The following is a 20812-nucleotide window of genomic DNA, read 5'->3' on the forward strand; positions in this document are numbered from 1 at the left end:
TTGAATCCTGACAAGACAGAAGTACTGTTTCTGGGGGACAGGAGGCGGGCAGGTGTGGAGGATTCCCTGGTCCTGAATAGGGTAACTGTGCCCCTGAAGGACCAGGTGCGCAGCCTGGGAGTCATTTTGGACTCACAGCTGTCCATGGAGGCACAGGTTAAATCCGTGTCCAGGGCAGCTGTGTACCAGCTCCACCTGGTATGCAGGCTGAGACCCTATCTGCCTGCGGACTGTCTCGCCAGAGTGGTGCATGCTCTGGTTATCTCCCACTTGGACTACTGCAATGTGCTCTACGTGGGGCTACCTTTGAAGGTGACCCAGAAACTACAACTAATCCAGAATGCAGCAGCCAGGCTGGTGACTGGGAGCGGCCGCCGAGACCATATAACACCGGTCTTGAAAGACCTACATTGGTACCCCGTACGTTTCCAAGCATAATTCAAAGTGTTGGTGCTGACCTTTAAAGCCCTAAACGGCCTCGGTCCAGTATACCTGAAGGTGCGTCTCCACCTCTATCGTTCTACCTGGACACTGAGGTCCAGCACCGAGGGCCTTCTGATGGTTCCCTCACTGCGAGAATCCAAGTTACAGGGAACCAGACAGAGGGCCTTCTTGGTAGTGGCGCCCTCCCTGTGGAACGCCCTCCCACCAGATGTCAAAGAGAAGAACAACTACCAGACTTTTAGAAGACATCTGAAGGCAGCCCTGTTTAGGGAAGTTATTAATGTTTGATGTATCACAGTATTTTAATATTCTTTTGGAAGCCGCCCAAAGTGGCTGGGGAAACCCAGCCAGATGGGCGGGGTATAAATAATAAATTATTATTATTATTATTATTATTATTATTATTATTATTATTATTATTAATATTATTATTATACCAGTGGACTGCCGTCTGTCCAGATTTTAATTTGTTTTGAACTAATTTTAAGAAGTATTTTAATTAATCGATTGCCTGTTCTTATGTTCTTTGTATACTGTGTTAGATTTATGATGTTAGCCGCCAAAAGATTGGCTCCAGCCAGGGAGCGTGGGGTACAAAAAAAAATTATTATTATTATTATTATTATTATTATTATTAGGGGCTTGAAAGAGGATGGAGAACATCCCATAATGCTCTGCTGATGGCCCATCCTTTTTCTGGGAAGGCATCCATGGAATGAGATCTCACACCCTTAAAGTTTTTTACCTTTCCATTATCTTTCTGCTATTTCTTGTCATTCATTCTCTGTTTTGAATCCTTGTTTCTTTTTCAGGAAAAGGATTGTTTTGAGGAAATGGACATGGATTCCTGTGAGGCAGAGAGGCCTCCGTTGGACACCAGAGAGAGGCCACCGGGTAGGAAGAAGGCGGTTTTTCTCCATTTGGTCTCATCCTGTTGGTTTCCCAACTAATCTCTGGGTTCTTTTCATCAAGTTTTTTTTTTGGGAGGGGGGGAGTTGGGAACAAGGGTCCCGAGGAGGAGAGATGTATTTCTGCATGACTAACATATGAAATGGGCACAAACGTCCAACTGCACTCAGCAGGTAAGGCTTTCTCAAAGGCCCATCTGTAGTTAGAGATGCCCTGTTATACCTGTGAGAGACATGGGCACGCCTGGCATCCTGCTTACCTGTTTTCTCTTTCAGGAGACAGAATGATGCCAGCAAGACCTCCTGATCCGTCTTTTCATGGGGGCAGAAGGAAAGCAGTGGCTGTGGAACCAGATCAGGTCAGGGGAAGCTGCCTTGTGGAGACAGAGGCTGAGGGATGGAGCAATGTCATGGACTGGTTGGGCACAGAGGAATGGTGGGAGGAAGCAGCCGGGGAACCAGGAAGGGAGGACGTCTTAGAGACCAAGGAGTGGAGGTGGAGGAAGGATGAGTGGTCAGAGGGGCAAGAGGGAGAAGCCTGGGAAGAGGAGATGTCAGAAGCTGAAGGGGTAACAGGGCTTAGTGAGCTGGGAGACTCTGTGGCAGAATGCAGTGCAGAATCAGAGGCAGAAGAGGAAGGAGGTGAGTGGGAGGAGGGAGGTTGAGAGGCAGAGGTGAGTCAGGAGAAGGAGGAGCCACCGGGGGCTCCCTCTCCTTCTGCCAGAAGCCACCCTCCCTGCTTGTCTCTCAGAGCCAGGAGACTTCTGACAATGGAGGAGCAAAGGCAGACTGCACACTGGCGCACTGTTCGATCACTTGCCAGAAACCCCAGAGAGGAGGGGACTTGGCCTCCATATTGAGTTTTTCTGTGCCTTCGCTTCCATTGGTGACAACCATCTTGGGGTTTTCTAGCAAATCTTTATATCTTATCCAAACATTAAACAATGCTTTTCTAACAATATGATTTTTAAACGCTTTATGTACTTTTACCTTATCATACCACAAATATGCATGCCAGCCAAATACATTATTGAAACCTTCTAGATCCAACACGTCAGTGTTTTCAAGAAGCAGCCATTCTCTCAGCCAACAAAAAGCAGCTGATTCATAATAAAGTTTAAGGTCTGGCAGGGCAAATCCGCCTCTTTCTTTAGCATCAGTTAATATCTTAAATTTTATTCGAGGCTTCTTGCCCTGCCAAACAAATCTGGAAATATCTTTCTGCCACTTCTTGAAACAATCCATCTTATCCAAAATTTGTAATGTTTGAAACAAAAACAACATCCTTGGCAGCACATTCATTTTTATCACAGCAATTCGGCCTAACAATGATAACTTCAAATTTGTCCATATTTCTAAATCCTTTTTCACTTCAATCCAACATTTTCCATAATTATCCTTAAATAAATTCACATTTTTGGCAGTCATGTTAACCCCTAAATATTTCACTTTCTTAACCAGTGTTAGTCCTGTCTCCTCCTGAAACTTCTCTCTCTCATTCACAGTTAAGTTTTTCTCTAAAACCTTAGTTTTCGTCTTATTCAGCTTAAAACCTGCTACCTGTCCAAATTCTTGAATCAGTTCCAATACCCTTAGTGTTGATATTCACGTGTAGTTTTTCTAGAATGTTAATTATATTCCTCATGTTATCAGACAGATGTCTGCCCGGGAGAAAGCCCGCTTGGTCTTTATGGATTTCTTCTACTAACACTTTTTTTAATCTTTTAGCCAAAATATCTGCAATAATTTTGTAATCCACATTAAGCAATGATATGGGGCGGTAGTTCTTGAGCTGTGTCTTTTCAGTCTCTGTTTTCGGTATAAGTGTTATGTTCCATATTTTTTGCTCCATTGGACGCACTTTCCCCCCCTTAAAAAGTAAGGGGAAATGTCTGTGCGTCTTATGGAGCGAAGCCAGCAAGAGCCGCTGCTGCCGACAAGCTCTGCGCAGCTCTCCCTTTAAAGCAAGAGCTGCGCAGAGTGTGTCTGCGGCTCTGGCTGGGTTTACAGGGAGGCGGGAGGAGGGACTGCCGTCTGTCCCTCCTTCCGGCTCATTGTAAAGCCAGCAAGAGCCGCGGCTGCTGAGCTGAGCTGGGGAGGAGGGAGGGAAGGGGATTTCGTTGGTCCCTCCCTCCTCCGTGGCTCGCTTTGAAGCAGGAAAGTGGGAGGGGAGCAGCTTACACTCATGTAAGCAGCTCCTCTCCCACTTTCCTGCTTCAAAGCAACCACGGAGGAGGGAAGGAGGGACCCATGGATCCTCCTCGCTGCTCGAGGCTGCAGCGGATTCCATCCTCCCGGGCTCCCTTTGAAGCAGGAAAGTGGGAGGGAGCAGCTTACACTCGTGTAAGCAGCTCCTCTTCCACTTTCCTGCTTCAAAGCAGAGGGAATCCCCTCCGTAGCTTGCTTTGAAGCAGGGTGCAGGAGTTCAGTGGGGAAAGAGGGCAGGAAATAGATGCCAAGCAGGAAGACTTTGACCACTGGAAAGTCCACCTCAGCCTCCTCAGATTTCCACTGAGACAGCCAGGCATGGCCAGAAGAGCTGGAAACTTGCACGGGCTGTTTATTTAAAGATGAAAACATGCACTCATGTGAAAGAAATCCCCCCAGGTTCCTGGACACAACCCACACTTGATATTCACACAGGTTCCATGGATGGCATCGGCAGCTGGAGGAGCAGCATGGTTAAAGAGCAAGTCCTGGTTTCAAGCTGAAGATCAGCTCTTTCCCCTCCCTCCCTTAATTCAGGATGCTACAGTTTACAGATGCTGTGGCTGCCTGCCCTTTCCCCTGAGCTGTAAAAGCACCTTCAAGAGGGTGGTGGGAGGTGACACAGTCATCTTCCAGATGTGCAAAGAACCACCCTCTTGACACTAAAAGTGACAGCAGGCCTCACGCCCAGATCTGAAGCATAAATGGGAACCTAGGAAGCTGCCTTATAAGGAGTTGGCTCCACTACTCCATCTAGCATGGAATGTCAACACTGACTGGTAGCAGTTTGCCAGAGTTTCAGGCCTGGAGAAGCCGGGGATTGAACGTGTGGTGTTCTGCATGCAAAGCCACTGAGTTTACAGCCGTTCCCTTTAAAAACAAACTAAGATTGTATTCCCCATGGTTCTGAAGAAAGGGCTAATTTAAACAGGAACAGAGGGACCTTCCCTGTACCACGTCAGGACCCCTGAGCCCATTGAGCTCAGTTCTGTCTTCACTGATGGGCACAGGCTCACCTGGGTTTCAGGAGACACACCCTCAGCCCTACCCGGAGAAGCTTTCAAGGACTGAACTTGGGATCTTCTCCATGCTCTCCCCATTGAGCTATGATGGCTCCCTCTCTTCTCCTCCCCTCCTCCTATGCAGGAGGCCTATCTCGGCTTGTCATTATAATGTATATATGTCAAGGGCTTTGAGATGCATATAAAGTCAGGCTCAGCATTATTAACTGGACTTAGATAAGCCATGGTTCCCCTTCCTTCCCTCCTCTGAGGCTCGCTTTAAAGCAGCAAAGCGGACAGGAGCCACCCGCTTTGCTGCTTCAAATAGTTTAGTACAACATTTGATTCAGAATATTTTTTTCATGTTTTCCTCCTCTAAAAACTAGGTGTGCCCTATGGTCAGGTGCACCCTATGGAGCGAAAAATACGGTAAGCCTCTTTCCACGACTCTGGTGCCTGTCTTCCTTCCAATATTTCATTGCAGACTTCCTTCAATGGTTGTATTAACCATTCTTTCAAGGATCTGTAATATCTTGAAGTCAAACGATCTGGTCCTGGAGATTTACCTAACTGCATATTCTGGATGGCCCCTTCCACCTCCTGATCCGTTATTTTACAATTCAACATTAGCTGTTTTTCCTGAGAGATTTTGTATAATCCATTTATTTTCAAAAATCGATCAATGTCCATTTCTTTCTGCTTCCCCTGTGTATAAAGTTGTTTGAAATACCTCTGAAAACACTTCCTTATCTCCATTGGGTTCTGTATATTCTTTCCTTCCACTTCCAAATTCGTAATAGTATTGAGTTTTTGTCTTTTTTTCATTTGCCAGGCCAACAATTTTCCACACTTATTTGCCGATTCAAATGTCTTTTGCCTCATCTGTTTAATCTTCCATTCTATTTCCTGATTCATCAGCTTCGCATATTGTACTTGATAGAACTTTATCTCTTTCAGAATCTCCTGTGACTTTGGTTTTGCTCTCAGTTTCTTCTCTCCTTCCTTTATCTTTCCCAGGATTTTATCCTTTTTTTCATTCTGAGTTCTTTTCTTAATTGCATTCTGTTGTATTAGGAATCCTCTCATAACCGCTTTGCTTGCGTCCCAAATTGCTCTTTTTTCCACTGTGGTATTCATGTTTATCTCAAAATAGTCTCTTAGAGTTTTTTGGGCCTTCTTGGTCATTCCTAAACAGAGTGTCGTTCATCCTCCATCTAAAGGAACCAATTGGCATCAATTTCATTTCCATCTTGACCGCATTATGGTCAGAACAAGTTTTGGGGCAAATCTCCACTTTGCTGATCTTCGGAGCCAATCCCCTGGTTACCCAGATTTGGTCAATTCTTGTCCATGTCATTTTAGCCTCAGAGAAGAAAGTTCCCTCTCTTCCCAGAGGGTTCTTCATTCTCCAAATGTCAACTAAGTCCATATTTTCAGCTGCTGAGGCATAGAGTCCTGACCCAGAGCAGGTAGAGGGAAGAACTTCTAAAGCTGTGAAGCTTGAACAGAGAAGTGCTCCTTCCTCACCCACAGGTTCAGCTGAGAAGTCTAAACGGTGCAGTAAGTCAGAGGGGGAGCTCTCTGAGGCCAAGGACATTCTAGCTGGTTCTAGTGGGTCTGAGGGGGTACCTGAAACTGGGTTGAGATGTTCAGCTCACACAACAAAAGGTAAACCGCCTGACAGGTTTGCAGTCACAAGTGTGTGGGTTGGCATGGCACAGTGTGAACCCGAGAGTTTTGAGGATGTTCAGAAACTGCCTCAGGAAGAAGCCAGGAAATGGCATGAGGCAATGCAGAAGGAGATGGGCTCAATGGAGTCTCTAGGTGTGTTCTCCCTCACAACGTTGCCAGTGGGCAAACAGGCCATGAGCAGCCGCTGGGTTTACCGTCTTAAACCCACAGCAACAGGGGAACCACAGTACAAGGCTAGGCCAGTAGCCAGAGGGTTCACACAGCAAAAGGGCTGCATTATACTGAGGTATATGCTCCCACTTCCAGAAGTGAAACTCTGCACATGCTCTTAGCCATTGTTGCACAAAGAGGTTTTCAGGTGTATCACTTGGATGTGGCCTATTTGAACTCAGAGCTCCAGGAGGATCTGTACATGCTTCCTCCTTCAGCGTTTGAGGGCAATGAGCCAAATACTGTATGGAGGCTTCACAAGTCTATTTATGGTTTGAAGCAATCGGCCAGAAATTGAAATTTGTACCTGGATGAAGCCTTAGAGAAGCTAGGTTTCAAGAAGAGTCTTGCTGACAGCTGCCTGTACCTTGAAGGGCAGGAGAGTCACAGGAAATGGTTTTAGTCTTTGTTGATGACATCATTCACATCTCAGGGGCAAACAAACAGGTGCAGAAGTTTGCCAAAGAGCTTGGAACATGGTTTCACCTCAAGAACCTGGGTGCAGTAAGGATCTACTTCGGTGTTCAGATAGACAGGACTGAAGATGGAAGCTTCTTGCTCAGTCAGAAAGGCAAGATTGAGCAGTTGCTTGAGAAGTTCAGGATGTCTGATTGTGCAGGGGTTAGGGCACCCATGGAGACAAGCCACGTTAAAGACAAGTCGGCTAGGAGAATGCATTAAGTGCGAGAACGCTGAGCTCTTCCAGTCCGCTCTGTGTAGTCTATTGTATCTGTCCCAATGGAGCAGGCCAGACATTGCTTTTGCTACCAATCTGCTCAGTAGGGAAGCATCAAAGCCCAGTGTAAATGCCTGGCGTGGTATCAAGCGGGTGCTGCGTTACCTGCAGGATACCAAGGACTTCAGTCTCAAGCTGTCAGCTGCAGGTGAGACGGCGCTTACTTGATGGGCAGATAGCAACGGGGCAAATCTGGATGACAGGAAGTCCGTATCTGGGATGGTAATAAAGTTAGGGGAATCTCTAGTTGGGTGGAAGTCCCGGAAGCAAAGTCTCATTGCGCTGTCCTCTACTGAGGCTGAGTTCATTGCACTGTTGGAATTGTGCAGGGAACTGGAGTTCTATAGATGCCTGGTGCAAGAGAACTATGGGGATTGTTGCCTGCCCATCACTGTTTGGGAAGACAATCAACCCTGTCTGAAGTTGGCAGAATCTGGGCAGTTGAAGGCCAGAACCAAGCATGTAGACATACTGTCAGAGCTGCTCCCCGATCCCGGCTCACAGAGGATCACGCTAGCCAGCGTTCGCTTTATAAAAGTCTTTATTGAGTTACAGTTTCCATTCTCAAGCTGCTGCGTGCAACTCTACGTCTTATGGCTAGACCGGCGAAGCTCCGTCTGAATCTCCGCCCCTCGTCCACCAACTTAATATCCTCGCCTTACTCCACCTTTTCCGCCTGACCGTCCTTCTCTGGGTCCCTCTGCCCCCCGTGGTCTCCTCCCTCCGGGACTCCTCTGACGCTGACCCCCCGGACCCTCCTGTCTCCTTGCGTCGGGCTTTAGGACCTGGCTCCCTTTCCGGGCTGCTTACTGCGCCGCCTTCCTGTGCATTTGAACTTGGCGCGCGCGCCCAACCTTCCACTTTCCGCTTGACCGTTTCTTCGCTCCCCGATGGGGGCGTGGTCACTCCTGACTCATGCCCTCCTCCCTGCTGCGAGCTGCCAGGGCTCGATCCCTGACGTCCTTCCTCTCCACTGCGCTCTGGTGGGGACGCTGGCCCCGATTTCCAACTGCTGCCCTCTGAACCCCCGCTGGTCCCTTCCTCCTGGGGTGTCCCCCTAGGCCCCCCCTTAGCTCTGGCCACTGGCGCTCCTTTCTGTGAATCTTCCGATTCACTGGAAAGACTCGGAGATCTCGGGTCGTCGTCATCACTCATCCTTTCTTCGGACTCCTCCCCCTCGCTCTCTGTTTCCTCCCTTGCCCTCGCCTCTGCTCCTGAACCCCTGACACATACGTTTCCAGAATGCGTGTCAAAGTGTCAATCCTATTGAAAGCAATCCTATTGAAACAACACAGCAATTAAAAGGAATGAAAGAACAGAGCATTGTGTAGCAGATCATATTTCTGCTGTCTCAGAAGAGGACATTTCCGTTTTCTTTTAGGGCCCAGTGTGCTTTGAAGATGTCGCTGTTTGTTTCACGGACGAGGAGTGGGCATTGCTGGATCCTGACCAGAGAGCTCTGCATAAGGATGTCATGGAGGAGAATCGTGGGATCGTGGCCTCTCTTGGTACGGCTCCCTGTGGGATCGTCCTATCTGCCTGGAAATTCAAAAAATACCTCTACGTGACAAGCCTCATACATTTCCACAGAGCTCAACAGCGCCCCCTATCACGCATGGGAACCTAACACCCCCACAATAAACCTTGAACAGCAAATTCCAGTTTTTTCTGTATTCAAGCAAATTCATACTAATAACAAACTCAGTTGATCTCTAAGGTGCTACTGGAAGAATTTTTTTTATTTAGCTTCAGAGTTGTGCGGAAAGAAAAGTAGCTTCTGTCAAGTTTTCTGTTTTTGTTTTTGTTGCTGTCAGTCTTGGGTTGACCAGAGAGACGACTGACATGGGAGATGGAGGGGATGCCATGACTGGGCCAAACAAAATCCATCCCAGAGAAGAGCCAGGCTTATAGTAGTAGTAGTAGCAGTAATAATAATAATAATAATAATAATAATAATAGTAATTTTTATTTTTACTCTGCCCATCTGGCTGGGTTGCCCCAGCTGCTCTGGGCAGCTTCCAACACTTATATAAACCAGAAACATTAATCATAACTGTCAGGGCTGCCTCAGGTCCCAGCTCACAAGAGACCAACGCCAAGTCCACTTTATATACAAAGATCTTTATTGCAGTAAATTGTACATTCCACAGCCGAGGTGCGCAGCCCCACGTCTGTTACGCTTAGACCGCTGAAGTCCCCTCTGAGTCAGTCCCGCCTCTACACCAGTTTAAGAGGCTTGTCCTGCTCCACCTCTTCCGTTCCTTCCTTTTCCGCAGGGTCTTCCTGCCCCCTGGGGTTTCGCCCCTCCTGGATTCCCCTGACGCTGAATCCCCAGACAACTCTTCCCCCCTCCTGCGTGCTTTGGGACCTGGCTCCTCCTCCGGGCTCTGTATTTCCGCGCGCCTCCACATTTGAACTTGGCGCGCGTTCACTCCCTCTGACCTTCCTCTTGACAGTTACACTACTCCCTGTACTACTCTCCGCCCCTTCCGGGAGGATGTCTTCCCCCGATCTCCTTCCCCTCTCTGCTTCCTGCTCTGCTTCTCCTGTCACACTGGAAACTCCACCCCCTTCACTCCGTTCCGGCGGAGAAGCCGGCCCCGATTCCCAACTCCCACTCGGGGTTCCCCTGCTTCTCCCCTGCTCCTGACGGGTCCCCCCTGTGACTCACCTTGGCCTGACCACAGGCGTCCCCTTTTGGGAATCCTCCGATTCACTTGAAAGACTCATGGAATCCCTCAAGTCATTGTCATCCTCTTCCTCGTCGTTCTGGGATTCTTCCCCCTCGCTCTCGGTCTCCTCCCTCATCTGTGCCTCTTCCCCTGAACCCCTGACAATAACAATCTGTCCCCATATAAAAAGTACATTAACTTTAAAATGAACAACTTACACTAGTGGCCAAAATTGTGGAAACCTTTTGGAGAAAGTGTATTTCAGAGCTTTGATACCTCATAACACCACTTTTTTTGGGAGTAATAGCATAAAATTATATATCAATGGAAAAATAATTTAATGAAGAATGTAATGATTTTCTTCTGTCATGCAGGCACAGTCTCTCCATTCTTCGATCATGACTTGCTGTTGTGCACCTTTTCCTGCCTTTACCAGTCTGATTTTGGAGTGACTGAGTCTCTTATACCGCTTCAAAAATATGGACCAGCTTTGGTTAAGTTTTCCCCAATCTTCCTTCTAATTTCTTCATACCTGTAGCCTTGTTCACTTAATAGTACGATTTTACATCTCTTTCTGGGTAACTACCAACCAAATTGATAGCAATCCCATAATACACTGACAAAAGTCAACCTAAGCAAGTTGTGCTTCCCTTTTCTGGTTATATGTCTATAACCTTTGATAGAATACAGATAATTGAACAAACTTTGTTGCACTACATTCTTGATTAAATTATCTTTCCATTGCTATATAATATTATGGTATTACAGTCATACCTCGAGTTACAGTCGCTTAAGGTTGCGTGTTTTCGGATTGCGCACTGAGCTGAACCTGGAAGTACCGGAATGGGTTATTTCCAAGTTTCAGTGCTTGCACATGCACAGAACCACCAAATTACGACCCACCCATGTGCAGATACAACGCTGCAGGTTGTGAACGCTGCGAGTTGCGAACATGTCTCCCACACGGATCATGTTTGCAACCCGAGCATCCATTGTACTCCAAAAGAAGTGGTGTTATGAGCCATCAAACATCTGAAATGCACTTTTTTCTAAAAGGCTTTCACAATTTTACCACTACAGTATATCAAAGAAAGCAACATTCAACAACCCATCAGAATCTAATAAGAAATATGTTGGTTAATGACAAACCACAAAGGTAATGAACACACACGCAACTCCCTTTAGTTCTTCTTCATCTGTTCCTGAGGCTCTAATACCTTTTTGTCTCCATTGCAGATTGTGATGAATTGGAAATCGAGAACAAAGGTGAACACGACAAAATCCCCAGAGAGGAGAAGCCATGCAAAAATTTGCAGCGTGGAGACGGCTGCAGTCAGAGCTCCAATCTCACTAAGCATCAGAGAATTCATACAGGAGACAAACCCTATCAGTGCATGGAATGTGGAAAGAGCTTCAGGACGAGCGCCCATCTCACTTCCCATCAGAGAATTCATACAGGGGAGAAACCCTATCAGTGTGGGGAATGTGGAAAGAGCTTCAGTCAGAGTGGCAATCTCACTTCCCATCAGAGAATTCATAGAGGGGAGAAACCCTATCAGTGTGGGGAATGTGGAAAGAGCTTCAGGGAGAATTCCCATCTCACTTCCCATCAGAGAATTCATACAGGGGAGAAACCCTATCAGTGCATGAAATGTGGAAAGAGCTTCAGTCACAGCCATGATCTCACTTCTCATCAGAGAATTCATACAGGGGAGAAACCCTATCAGTGTGGGGAATGTGGAAAGAGCTTCAATAAGAACTCCAATCTCACTTCCCATCAGAGAATTCATACAGGGGAGAAACCGTATCAGTGTGGGGAATGTGGAAAGAGCTTCTGTATGAGCTCCAGTCTCACTTCCCATCAGAGAATTCATACAGGAGAGAAACCCTATCAGTGTGGGGAATGTGGAAAGAGCTTCAGTCAGAGTGGCAATCTCACTTCCCATCAGAGAATTCATAGAGGGGAGAAACCCTATCAGTGTGGGGAATGTGGAAAGAGCTTCTGTATGAGCTCCAGTCTCACTTCCCATCAGAGAATTCATACAGGGAAGAAACCCTATCAGTGTGGGGAATGTGGAAAGAGCTTCAGGGAGAACTCCCTTCTCACTTCCCATCAGAGAATTCATACAGGGGAGAAACCCTATCAGTGCATTGAATGTGGAAAGAGCTTCAGGAAGAGATATGACCTCACTTCCCATCAGAGAATTCATACAGGGGAGAAACCCTATCAGTGCATTGAATGTGGAAAGAGCTTCAGGAAGAGATATGACCTCACTTCCCATCAAAGAATTCATACAGGGGAGAAACCCTATCAGTGTATGGAATGTGGAAAGAGCTTCAATAAGAACTCCAATCTCACTTCCCATCAAAGAATTCATACAGGGGGGAAACCCTTCATTCTATAGCTTTAGGAGCCAGGCAAATCCGCACCTTGTTAACCAGGCTTTTGGCTGATTGACATCTAAGGCCCTTTTAAAATGTGGTGGGGAGTTGAGTTACTGATGTGCATTTTGTGATTCTATGTTGTGTTTTTATGTTGTAACCGTCCTGAGACATGTGGAAACAGGAGTCGACTCTTAGAGGCTGAGGGGCTTTTGCCCCCCAATAGTATATTTGAGGGGGCCACCCCCCCAGTTGATAGGCATTGCCATTCCAATGCCCTTTATGCATCATGTGATTGATTGTGCAAAGCAGGCCTTACCTCCCTCCCCTCCCACCCATATTTTATTCAAGTTGGCACTACTGCGTTGAGTGGTATACAAATTAAATAAATACATAAATCGCCTTCCTTTGCACATGTTCCAGTTTGTCAATATCCTTATTCATTATCATTTTAAATATTTATGTGCCCTCCAATTGAAGATTTCACAACATAAACATACAAGATGAAAGGATGGCTTTCCCAAAAACAAGAAAAGCCAGAGAAATCTCTCCTCCCCTTTTTTTGGATGGAGTTACAAACTTTGTTGATCAGGGAACAGCTGTGGAAATAATGCATCTTGATTTCAGTAAGGCTTTTGACGAAGTCCCCCATAATATTTTTGCGATTAAGCTTCTAAAACGTGGGCTGAATGAGGAAACTGTTAGGTGGATTTGAGTATCCGAACCCAAACAGTCCTCCTCCATGGTTCCTCCTCATCCTGGGGAAAAGTGACAAGAGGGGTGCTGCAGGGTTCTGTACTGGGCCCGTTGTTGTTCAACGTCTTTATGAACAACTTGGATGAAGGAACTGAGGGGGTGACCCCCTCCTCCTTTTCCTCTCCCCCCAAGCCATCAATACAGCTAACACGATCAATATCCCCCCCAGCCTCACACCTCCGCAGAGATCCCCACCCAACACCAGTCCAGGTGACATAAAAAGACACTCCCCATTACCCAACAATCTACAACTCACTCTCAGCACCCCTCCCCACGCCTTACTAAGTAAAATAATTCCCCTTGTTGCAAGGATTTTTAAGGTACCAGTGAGCCACTCAAATTGTGTCCCAGAATTGACAGACGCAGCAGTGGAGAAAAAGAAAGTGATATTTATTGCTGAGCAATAAGTGACCCAGTGGAATCCTTTCCCAAAGCCTGGGCCCCGGGCTCCAGCGCCCTGAGGCTTTATACCTGAGTCCATACATGACATAATCGGATACAATCGCACACGGCAGCAAAAAGAAGACCAATGAGTGCATTCAAGCCTTGCCCCCTGATCATGTAAAGAGTTCCCTCCCAACTTCTGTTTTTTCAGTCTGAACATGTATTTAACCGTTCCCCTGATTTATGGTAAGGAGGAAGAAAAAGGAACTTCGGCCCTTACGCTCCTACGTGGCCATCTGCTATACCGGGACATTCTGTGGTTAGCATCTTCCTGTTTGAGCTACTCGGGACCCTGTCTGGACAGGGGGGAAAGTGCCAGCACAGCAGATTTATTGCTTCCCCCTTATGTTAGCGAGACATTGAGAAGAACAAGGGAAGGGAACTGGGGCAGAGTTCATTGCGGATTCTTCCGATCTAAGCAATTTGCTATAAGCTTTTGCAGAAGCCGTCATGATTCAAACATGGATTATAGAAAAATCATTATAAGGATATATGGGTAAAATTCCTCCAGGTGGTCCTGCTTCACCCTAACCTCAATAAAACAATCCACAAACAGGCTGAAATCTGAGAAACAAGCAGCACATTGCATATCAACACCCTCATCCCCACCCCAACATACCAGTGATGTTAATAACATTAGCAACATTGCTTATGGACCCTATATCCAACATAGGCGTCACAAAGACGGTTGGAGGATGGATGGCGGCCAACAGATTGAGGTTGAATCCTGACAAGACAGAAGTACTGTTTTGGGGGGACAGGAGGCGGGCGGGTGTGGCGGACTCCCTGGTCCTGAATGGGGTAACTGTGCCCCTGAAGGACCAGGTGCGCAGCCTGGGAGTCATTTTGGACTCTCAGCTGTCCATGGAGGCACAGGTCAATTCTGTGTCCAGGGCAGCTGTCTACCAGCTCCACCTGGTACGCAGGCTGAGACCCTACCTGCCCGCGGACTGTCTCGCCAGAGTGGTGCATGCTCTGGGTATCTCCCGCTTGGACTACTGCAATGCGCTCTAGGTGGGGCTACCTTTGAAGATGACTCGGAAACTACAACTAATCCAGAATGCGGCAGCTAGACTGGTGATTGGGAGCGGCTGCCGAGACCACGTAACACCGGTCTTGAAAGACCTACATTGGTTCTCAGTGCGTTTCCGAGCACAATTCAAAGTGTTAGTGCTGACCTTTAAAGCTCTAAACTGCCTTGGTCTAGTATATCTGAAGGAACGTCTCCACCCCCGTTGTTCTGCCTGGACACTGAGGTCCAGCACCGAGGGCCTTCTGGCGGTTCCCTCACTGCGAGAAGCCCAGTTACAGGGAGATCCAAGATGGCCACTGATCTGTGAGGCAGGGTGAGGCAGCTGCTCTCACCATTTTATAGTTTTATTGTCCTTTTATTGTTTTATTTTATTGTTTTACTGCCCTATTTTATCATTTAATGGTTTTACTTCCTTGTTATCTCGGATGCTTTCCCACTGAGCTAGGAGGGCAACACGACCCAGAAAGGGGCCACGGCAAAGGAGTTCAGCAAATTGGTCTCAATTACTTGCCTACCTTGGAAGTAGTCTCGCGGAGAGCCCTGCTGTAACACCCGATGGAGCTAATGAACCGAGGTGAGATTTTTACCAACTTGACCTCTACAAGATAAACAATGGTGACGACCAGGAGTGGCTGTAGAGCACCAGGCTTTTATCGGAGTGATCTAAGACCTCTCTCTAAAAGAGCTGCCCTAAAGGGAGCACAAACAAAAAGCACCCAGCCCTTTAAGAATAGGGGTAAAGTCAAGCCGAGTGAGAATCAGCAGGAAACTGAAACTTCTCCCTCCTGCACGGAAGGGCCGGCTGTGCAGAGAGAGGATTGTGTAGAAGAATGGCACAACAAAGGGCCAATAAAGCCCAAAGTAAATCCAAACATAATTGGTACAGTCACCAAAGTACTCCCAAAACAGAGACTTAAATCCCAAGCTTCTCCTGAACCATCCCAAGTCCGAGAAGTGGAAGAACTAATGTTAAAACAAATTGCAGAGATCTCTTTGGGAAACCCTAAAACATCAAGAGACTCCTGCTTCCAACTTGAGACAAATGAGGATGAGGATTTATCAGTTATCAAATGGCTTGTGCTTTTAACTGAGGATATCGAAAATATAAAATCTCATCTGGCCACCTGTACAAAAATCCTCACTATAATGATGGACACTTGCAAAACTCTCTGTAGGGAATCCAGCGGGGTGACTGTAGAATTGGAAAGTAATAACAACTTCCTTCCTACCACCTGCAAAAACAGATCATCAAGGAAGGCCAAGAGATCTTGTAGGGCTACTGCCTTGAAAAGGAGGCCCATAAGGGTAAAAAAGAGCAGAAATGTTAAAAATTTTAAGGCAGTGCGTTACAAAAAAATGGATTTTAAAAAGCTCTTTAATCTTCTCAAGAGTATCCCAATAACCGAGACCAGTGGGAACACTGAGAAACTTCTAACCCTTGCCCTGACGCTGTGATGGATTGCTTGGAACCCTTAACACCTACCCCAACACCTAACTCCAAGCAAGACATTTTGATCCAAGATCCATGGACTTACATTCTATCTGTAGATGAAACCAATCCCTCTAAGAAGAGAAATCTGACAAATCTAACAAATAAAAACTGGAATTTGGTGCTGTACCGAAACAAACTCGTTTTATCAAATTATCCTAAACCCCCAGGACTCCTGTCACAAGAAGAGCGTAAAGCCCATCTATTGAACCTTTTAAAGATCTATATGCTGGGCATCCTTAATAACCCTACTGATTTGGCCCAAGTGGAATATCTATACTTCAATTGATTCCTTGCCAGAGCGGTGGTCTCATTCTATGAGGGGAGACTGGCAAAACTAGTGTACAAATGTAGAGAACAACTGGAGACGAGTGGTATAAGAATCTCAAGGTCCTTTAAAAATGAAGCACCTCCAATTCCACTTATCCCCCATATTGTAAATTTGCCAAAAACTCAACATGAGATTGACCAACACGTTCTAATTGATATAAACTCTGCGGAGGACATCTCCAAACATCCTACTGGTCTGGTTGCCAAGGACTCTCAAAGGTTGGACTCCCTTGGGCCCAGATATGCGGAGAATCAGGGAATCGACCTTGGTAGCTTTGATAATAACTTACTCCACTCTTATAGCGTTCTCCCACAAGAAGTTCAGAAAGAAATACTTCATAAAATTGATACCCTTTACTTCTGCCTGACAAAAGTGACGGAGGAACAGCTGAGATTACCTAAACAAAATATGCTTGATAGAGACTGTGGTTCAGATTCTGTCCCTCGCTTATACCACCAAGAACTGGACCTGTGGGTTGGGAAGGCACACACCCCTACCAGCCAACTGGTTGTTGTGGAGATGAATCCACTCTTCCATATTCTGGAGGCGGAAACCCCACCACCAGACCCATCTATCATGCACCCCATCTCTGAGGCAAATATGACTACAACATCTGCCTGGGACAAAATGAGGGAACTTAACGAATCTGAATTAGGCTCTCCATGTAAAGTGCCCCATATGGGTCCACTTACTTGTAACTTTATTAACCCACTCTCTTCTAACGTGTGCAAGTTGAATAAATCCATAGATACCATCGAACCGGTAGCAGAACCAGCTGAACCAGACCAACAAATGAGAGACGACTCCATTTTATTTTTAGCCCCGAAGAATGATCTGGTTGAAGACCCGACAGGTCGTATTAACTATCCAAACAATTAATGATCACTCAACTAGTGGCACGATACCTGTCGACTTAATTTCGCTCTCTTTAAGTAATACCCCCCTAATTCTGCCATCTGGCTCTGAAAAGTCGACTATCTTAGGCCTAACATCTGCCTTTAGCGAGACGAGTGGCACGACTTTACAGCCAAACCACCCCAATAAATCTAAACAGTTGGGATGTATAGCAGGATTGCCACCTTCTCAAAGGAAAATTACTGATTTTTTTGAAGCTGGAACTCCCCCAAATTTAGAATCCCATTCCCACATGATCTGACTACCTAACGACCAACCCAGCCACTCCTCGATGTCATTTTTATGCTGGAATATTGCAGGATGGAAGGGGAAGAAATCTGATCCAGACTTCTTAAAATTTGTTAATTTATTCCAAGTAATTCTCCTGCAAGAAACTTGGGAAGAGGAGGTGATTGACATAAAATCTTATGTCCTTTTTTACAGTACCAGCCATCCAAGTAAATCGGGCCCATTTTAAGACCCTTGGTTTAACTTAAAATGCAAGCAAGCTAGACGACATCTCTGTGCCATTTACAATGAATATAAATCTTCTGGTGCTTTAGTATTACCTAGGAATTACCAACAAGCAAAAGCAGCATATAAGCAAGCCCAGAGAATGGCTAAGCAAGAGTGGCAACAAAATCGCTGGCAGGCGCTAATAGTCGCCTCTAGTTCCTGTAGCTCACGGCAATTTTGGCAATTGGTTAATAGAAGATTAAGGAGATACCCCTTAACAATAATTCCTGCCTCGGTCTGGGAATCCTTTTTAAGGAAATATTTTGCGTTTTTGCGCTTTTTCTTTTCGGACGGGGCTCTTCATGTTCCATCTGCCCTGAAAGTATTCAAAGCTAAAGTAATTGCAACGTTGGCATATGCTGTTCCTTTATGGGGGACCGCAGTAAACTAGATGTCCTTGGAGGTAATTCAAAACCAATTTCTAAGACGACTGCTAAAACTTCCTCAGTGCGTTAGTAATGCAGCTATTCGTTTAGAATTAAAAGCTACATCTTTAGAAAATACTCTTTGGAGGCGCAGCCTTTGTTACTGGTTGTCCTTAAGGCATAGGCTCCCGAATCTGTATTTGATCCAATGCCTCTGGAGAGATAATTTTCCCGTCCTAGGGGCAAAAGAGATCCATTCCAAAGTAGTGACCTATGGATTGTCTCCATCAGAATTATTGGAATTCGACCTAGCCACAGCAAAAAAAAAAAAACCCTCACTCAAAAACTTGCGGAGATTGACCTACAACAAAACACCATTTTGGGTAGTGGCACTTAAAGGTAAAGGTAAAGGTAAAGGTACCCCTGCCCGTACGGGCCAGTCTTGCCAGACTCTAGGGTTGTGCGCTCATCTCACTCTAGAGGCCGGGAGCCAGCGCTGTCCGCAGACACTTCCGGGTCACGTGGCCAGCGTGACACTTGCTCACCATTAAATCTTGGCATAGTGCCCTCACAGCAGATACCATCTTATTTGACTTCTTTGTCTGTAGCGGCCCACAGATATGCCTTTATTAAGGCAAGATTTAACGCCTTTCCTTCCAATGTCTTGAATAATAGATTTTCCAATGGTCGGATCTCAGCGGTGTGTGTATGTGATAATAGATCTATAGAATCTTTACAACATATACTATTCTGTTGTTCACTACATTCAGTTTCTCGGATCAGATTTTTGTCCCCTTTATTATTGGAAATCTCAGGTGACTCCTTGGAAACACAGCTAACACATTTATTGCAAGATTCTGATCCGAGTAGGTCCCTTTCTGTTGCCAGATTTCTGATAACAGTATTAGCCTATAGAAGGAAAAATGGATTACTCTATGATTATTGATTTTGCCTAAATAATATTGATTTATACTGATAATTTGATATTTTAAGCGCTATATTGTTCTTATTTTAATGGAATTTAGAAACTTACGGATTGAGATGTACTTGATTTAAACTAATTTATTAATTTTATCTTGTTATACCTGTTCTGCTGTATGATGTATTGAATGTGGGCCTATGGCTGTAATAAACTATCTATCTATCTATCTATCTATCTATCTATAAGCCCAGTTACAGGGAACCAGGCAGAGGGCCTTCTCGGTGGTGGCACCCGCCCTGTGGAACGCCCTCCCACCAGATGTCAAAGAGAACAACAACTACCAGACTTTTAGAAGACATCTGAAAGCAGCCCTGTTTAGGGAAGCTTTTAATGTTTGATGCATTATGATATTTTAATATTTTGTTGGAAGCCGCCCAAAGTGGCTGAGGAAGCCCAGCCAGATGGGTGGGGTATAAATAATAAATTATTATTATTATTAAGACACTTAACACCGTTTCACTGACCCCTTTCTATCGCAAACAACAGGGAGGATGGCCTGACCTTGCAGGGCAGAGCTTGCAGGGCAGCAGCTGAAGAAGGAGAAAAAGGGTTTTCTTGTGTGTGTGTTTCTTTGTGGCTGATTAGCTGCTCTCCCTGTGCAGTTTGATCCGTCTTTTAGATTCAGGGGAGCTAGTCTCAAACGTTTGTTGGGGGAGACCTAGGTTTTTTTTGTGTGGGGGGAGTTATTTGTCCTGTCTTCATGCTTTTTTTGATGGAGGACCGCTGTAGCCACCCTCAACGACACGTTCTCAAGATGGAGGGGGAGGGAACAGCTGCAGTCGCCTGCGGTTCCTGCGCAATGTTTGCCATCTTGCCAAAGGTTGCAGGCAGCTTTACCTGCAGCAATTGCATGTTGATTGCCCTCTTAAAAGACAAAGTCCAGCAACTGGAGGAACGTGTAGCTACGCTCCAAAGAATTAGAGAGCTGGAGCTCTTCTTGGAAGCAACAGAGCACACCGTCTCCACCAAGGAGGAGACAGGGGACTCCCCTGAGAAGGAGGCTAGTTCACCAACACAGGAGCCAGATATATGGAGAAACGTGACTCAAAGAAGTAGGAGGCCCAGGGTTCGCTCTGATTGTTTAGAAATACGCAATCGCTTTGAGGTCCTCTCCCCTAGCATGGAAGACGAAGAGCAGACTCCATTTGAGGATCTCTCCCTCATTACAGTCGATCAGGTATATGAAGACGAGCAGCAAAGTCAGTCCTCAGGGAATGTGCAGGCGACCTTGGAACCGACAGCTCACAGAAGAACCCCGACCAGACCTAAGAGGAGGCGTGTGGTGGTGATAGGGGATTCCCTACTGAGGGGAACAGAAGCAGTGATCTGTGGGCCTGACAAGATGTCTCGGGAAGTTTTATTTTCAAGTAAATGAAATGTTTAAAAAAGATTTGAAGGAAAAGGGCTATGTAGAAAAAGAATCTAACTTTCAAAGGGATATAATAAACAATGAATATAAAACGCTGTCAAAAATGTATAAGGTATTGTTGGAATGGCATACGAAAGATGAAAAGGTTAAAACGGTAATGATACAATGGGCAAAAGATTTTGGGTACAATATTCAATTGGATGAATGGGAAAAATTGTGGAAAGAGAATATAAAATTTACAGCATGTACATTACTGAAAGAAAATGTTATGAAAATGTTTTATAGATGGTACATTACACCAGTAAAGTTAGCTAAGATGTATAAGATGTGTAACAAATGTTGGAAATGTAAAGAAAAAGAAGGGACGTTCTTTCATGTGT

At 45.8% G+C, this 20812-nt stretch overlaps 2 protein-coding genes across 3 annotated transcripts in view; both read left to right on the forward strand.

The window, feature by feature from the left end:
• Positions 1–20812, forward strand: part of LOC114589686 (uncharacterized) — a 386543-nt gene that overhangs the window by 50711 nt on the left and 315020 nt on the right. The window lies entirely within an intron of this gene.
• LOC144327598 (uncharacterized) lies at positions 10412–19229 on the forward strand. The gene is made up of 2 exons (XM_077927959.1): positions 10412–11027; positions 11108–19229. The coding sequence occupies exons 1-2, from the start codon at positions 11012–11014 to the stop codon at positions 12274–12276; spliced, it is 1185 nt and encodes a 394-aa protein (XP_077784085.1). The 5' UTR covers positions 10412–11011; the 3' UTR covers positions 12277–19229.

Source organism: Podarcis muralis, chromosome 4, assembly GCF_964188315.1.
Source record: "Podarcis muralis chromosome 4, rPodMur119.hap1.1, whole genome shotgun sequence".
Lineage (NCBI taxonomy): Eukaryota > Metazoa > Chordata > Lepidosauria > Squamata > Lacertidae > Podarcis > Podarcis muralis.